Genomic DNA, 5000 nt, shown 5'->3' with positions numbered 1-5000 from the left:
ACTATAAGTAACTTTGCAACTATATGTCAACTATCTCTTTAAAATTTGGGCCGATACCGATAAATCTTTAGATTTGAAAGCCAATATATTGGCCTATAAATCTAAATCCAAATTTTTATATACTTTTTGAGAGCCTGATAACAAAAATAAAAGTCTCACCATTAAAAGCCACGTCCCAAACACACAATTATAAAGTTCTCATTATAATTTGATGTAGCCGATATGACAGACGTCACTGTTGCACTGAACTGTATTTTCCTTTTTTGAAGTGATTCTAATCATATTTCAATCAATTGAAAAACATTGTTGAACACTGCGCATCTGAAGTGTCTTAGCTGACAGAAATATGGAAATAATACATTATTTAATAATGGATTATTTAATATATCTGCTAATTTAAAAAAATTGGCTTTAATATATTGGCCAAATTTAATATATCGGCTATATTAAATTAGCCAAATTTAATAAATCAGCTTTAATATATCGGCCAAATTTACTTAATATATCGGCTTAAAGATATCAGCCAAATTTACTATATCGACTTTAATATAGCCGCCAAATTTAAAATATCGGCTTAAATATATCGGCCAACTTAAATATATTGGCCAAATTTAATAAATTGGCTTTAATACATGGGCCAAATTTAATATATCGGCTTTAATATATTGGCCAAATTTTATATATCGGTTTTAATATATCGGCCAAATTTAATATATTGGCTTTAATATATCGGGCAAATTTAATATATCGGGCAAATTTAATATATCGGCTTTAATATATCCGCCAAATTTAATATGTCGGCCAAATTTTATATATCGGCCTTAATACATCCGCCAAATTTAATATATCAGCTTAAATATATCGGCCAACTTTAATATATCAGCAAAATTTAATAAATCGTCCAAATTTAATATATCGGCCAACTTTAATATATTGGCCAATTTTAATATATCGGCTTTAATATATCCGCCAAATTTAATAAATCGGTTTTAATATATCGGCCAAATTTAATATATCCGCCAAATTTAATAAATCGGTTTTAATATATCGGCAAAATTTAATATATCCGCCAAATTTAATATATCGGCTAACTTTAATATATTGGCCAAATTTAATATATTGGCTTTAATATATCTGCCAAATGTAATATATCGGCCAAATTTTCTTATTAGGCCGATAACAATAATATTAAAAGTGAACAAATATCGTCCGATACCGATATGGTGGCCGATATGTCGTGCATCCCTAATTACTGTTATGTTATGGTTCGGGTTATAGAATACAAGTTGACATGTATTTGACGTGTATTTGCAAAGTCAGTAGATTGTCTAAAAGTGGACCATCAAAGTCGTTCCTGAATATCTCCTGGTCTTCAGGCCTTCCCAGGGATCATCCCGAGAGCTATCACTCCTACATGTGGAACAACTTCTTCAAGCACGTGGACATCGAGCCGCACAACACTCATATTCTGGACGGGAACGCCAGCAACCTGCAGGCCGAGTGCGAAGCCTTCGAGCAGAAGATCGCGGATGCGGGAGGAATCGAGCTGTTTGTGGGAGGTGTGCCGATAAATCTGACCCAGTGAACGCTTTATTAGACGCTGAGACGCACTGGAATGCACTCCTCAATCTGTACACACTAAACCGGCTCTCTAAGCAGTTTAGCTGCTGCAATAACAAACACTTCTAATCAATAAGAATGATTCCAAATGCTTGATTACGCAACTCAAAGGTCAAAGGTCATAAAGGGACAGTTCATATTGTCAATAGGCTCCAGAAACTATTTGGTTTCAGACATTCTTCAAAATATCTTGAGTTTGCTGTAGCAATAATTGATTTCATCTTTGTCAGAGTATCTGGTCCAAATTTTGTACAAATTTAGTGTTATTTTAGTTCTGTAAGTATAGTATTAATTAATACTTTGAATTACTTTTTATTGGTAACACTTTACAATAAGGTTTCAATTGTTAACATTAGTTAGCTACATTAGTTAACATAAACTAATGATAAAAAATGCATATACAGGATTTATTAATCTTTGGTTATGTTAGTTCCTACATTTACTAATACTTCATTAAAATCAAAGGTTGTATCTGTTAACTGATAAACTTAAAAACTGATCAAAAATATTTATTTATTTATTCAATCTCAATTATACTAAAATAACTGGTTTAATTTGTATAATAATAAAAAGTTAATTTCATGCATTTGAAATAAAGCTGCACTAAAAAAATAAATATTACATGGAAAAAAACGTTATATTTATAAAAATTAAACTGATGTTATTTTAATATCATTAAGATGCTAAATATTTTTTATCCGTTTTATTTTTATATTTTCCATTTTGATTTTGGTTTTAATTTTAATCATTTAAAAAAAAAATTTGTTTGTTTTAGTTGATATGAATGATAAACAACATACTTTACATAGTAGATTAATAACTTTTATGAATCTATTGGGGTGAATCTCATCTCATCACATTTCATTTTATATTTTCAATATAAAGGATTTAAAAAGAAATTATATTTATATTTTTGTACTGTTTCCATGATAAATAAGCACGTTTTCATTACGTGCCTGTACGTTTTCTCATTAGTTCTGTGATTCATATTATTACATTCACTGTTATTATATTCAGAGTTATCACTTATTTAACTTCATCCATGTCCTGTCTTCTGTTGTTTTCTTCAGGCATCGGTCCAGATGGACACATCGCCTTTAATGAGCCCGGCTCCAGTCTGGTGTCCAGGACCCGAGTGAAGACACTGGCCAAGGACACCATAGTAGCCAACGCCCGTTTCTTCGGGAACGACCTTTCCAAAGTTCCCAGCATGACCCTCACCGTCGGAGTGGGGACAGTGATGGACGCCAGAGAGGTAAATCACCGCGCGTGTTTGTGTTTGTGGCTGAAACTGCAACAGGAACATGAACGTGGAACAAACACAACATCTTTTGACCCAGTCAGATGCGCTTTTGTTTGGAGCATTTGTCATGTGCAACTCATAAATATAATTGTATTTTAAAATATAGTAACAAATGTTCTCTTTGTTATAGCTATAAAAACTGAACACGTGTCAATGAGAGACTGAATGTCCTGGAAATACATAAACACTTTAACAGAGAGGATGCTGGGTAAAGTGTCCTTCGGGTCTCTTGGATGCCAGACATCAGCTGATTCTCATCATTAAATCATTATAGCGTCTCCTATAAACATGCAGACCATATTCGACTCCAAAAATCATATTATAATCAGTTATTGTTTGCATAAAGAAGTCATTTTTTGGCCCATTAAGATTTTTGGAATTGTGACATTAAGCAAATTTCCTTCCCAAATTCTGTTTTATATATATACATATTTTAATATTAAATTCAGCACAACAAATACAACCATGATGTATACTTACAGTTACTGTTACATACTTACAATTTAAAGAATAATAATAATGTCATTAATGTTATTATCTGTTCTCATTACTATAATAATATTTATTATTATTAATATAAGTATTATTATTATTAATACAGTAAATAGAGTAATAATAATTAATATAATAATAAATAATAATAATGAAGAAATGTTCCAGTCATGATCTAACCCCAAATAAAAGAGGTAGAAATCATTACTGTAATAATAATATTTATTATTATTATTAAAATAATTAGGATAATAATAATATGTAATAATTATTGTTATTATTTTTATGAAGAAATATTCAGGACATGATTCAAACCTAAATCAAAGGAAATATATATTTGTACTATTACAGTAGTAATAATAATAATAATAATACATATTATTATTATTATTATTATTATTATTACTACTACTGTAATAAGGATAATAATAATATTTAATAATAATAGTAATTATGGATAAATGTTTGGGTCATGACATAACCCTAAATTAAAGGAGAAAAATATAGTTTAATTACTGTAATAATAATATTTATTGTTATTATTATTATTAATATAATTGTAATTATTAAATTATTTCAGAAATTATGATGATAATAATAATAATAATAATAATATGTAATAATCAAATAATAATCATCATCATAATAGTAATGAGTCATAATTTTATTCCCTTTAATTAAAATTTCCCCCTTAATTAAAAAAATCCCCTAATTACTGTAGTAAAAAAAATATATATATTATGTATAAAATTTAAATCATGGTTTAAATTATGACCTGAACATTTCGGAATGTGATGAAAGCACAGTTTCTCAGAGTTTCAGAGACTCACTGTAAAGTTCAGCATTAGTTTCTGAAGTGTGTTTTCCAGTGTAATATTTCCTCCTCCTCCTCCTCCTCTTCATCCTCCTCCTCCTCCTCCTCTTCATCCTCAGGTCATGATTGTGATCACAGGAGCTCATAAGGCCTTCGCTCTGTATAAAGCCATCGAGGAGGGCGTGAACCACATGTGGACGGTGTCTGCCTTCCAGCAACATCCACGAACCATATTCATCTGCGATGAAGACGCCACACTGGAGCTCAGGGTCAAAACCGTCAAGTATTTTAAAGGTATTTTAAAGCCTCGGGCGAAGCTTTGACTCACGCTCACTGAAAGATGCTTCAAGATCAAAGAAACAGCAATTTAACTGAATAACCACTTCTTTATTTTAACAAGCGTTGAAAGGTGAACCAGTAACACACTCATCCAGATTCACCAGTTCACTCCTAAATGTGAAGTTCTGTGTGGATTAAAGAGGCGTTTAGTGTCGTGACTTCATGAAGGTGTTGATGGGCTCAGGGTTCATATATAAGATTTGGTTTTTATTTGGATTTAACACTTTTATTCAGCAGGGATGCATTAAAGTGATCAAAAGTGACAGTAAAGACGTTTATAATGTTACAAAAGATTCCATTTCAAACCAGATAAAAAAGTTTGTTAAGACAATCTTTGAAGTTGGGCTGAGAAAGCAAGTTTGAAAAAATTCTTAAAGTTTGAATGTTTTGAAGGCAATACAGTCTATCAGAGGGATGGGTGGAGGGATGGGT

General features: G+C 30.9%; 1 protein-coding gene across 2 annotated transcripts in view; it reads left to right on the top strand.

Moving 5' to 3' along the window:
* gnpda2 (glucosamine-6-phosphate deaminase 2) overlaps positions 1–5000 on the top strand; it is an 11490-nt gene that overhangs the window by 2935 nt on the left and 3555 nt on the right. For both annotated transcript variants that reach the window (XM_081383001.1, XM_081383002.1), the window contains exons 4-6: positions 1377–1559; positions 2691–2875; positions 4349–4523. In XM_081383001.1, the coding sequence (XP_081239127.1) occupies positions 1377–1559; positions 2691–2875; positions 4349–4523 (543 nt within the window). The remainder of the gene's footprint in view (positions 1–1376; positions 1560–2690; positions 2876–4348; positions 4524–5000) is intronic.

This window comes from Scardinius erythrophthalmus (assembly GCF_964197995.2).
Source record: "Scardinius erythrophthalmus genome assembly, chromosome: 13".
Lineage (NCBI taxonomy): Eukaryota > Metazoa > Chordata > Actinopteri > Cypriniformes > Leuciscidae > Scardinius > Scardinius erythrophthalmus.
This window is presented reverse-complemented; position numbering and strand designations above follow the sequence as displayed.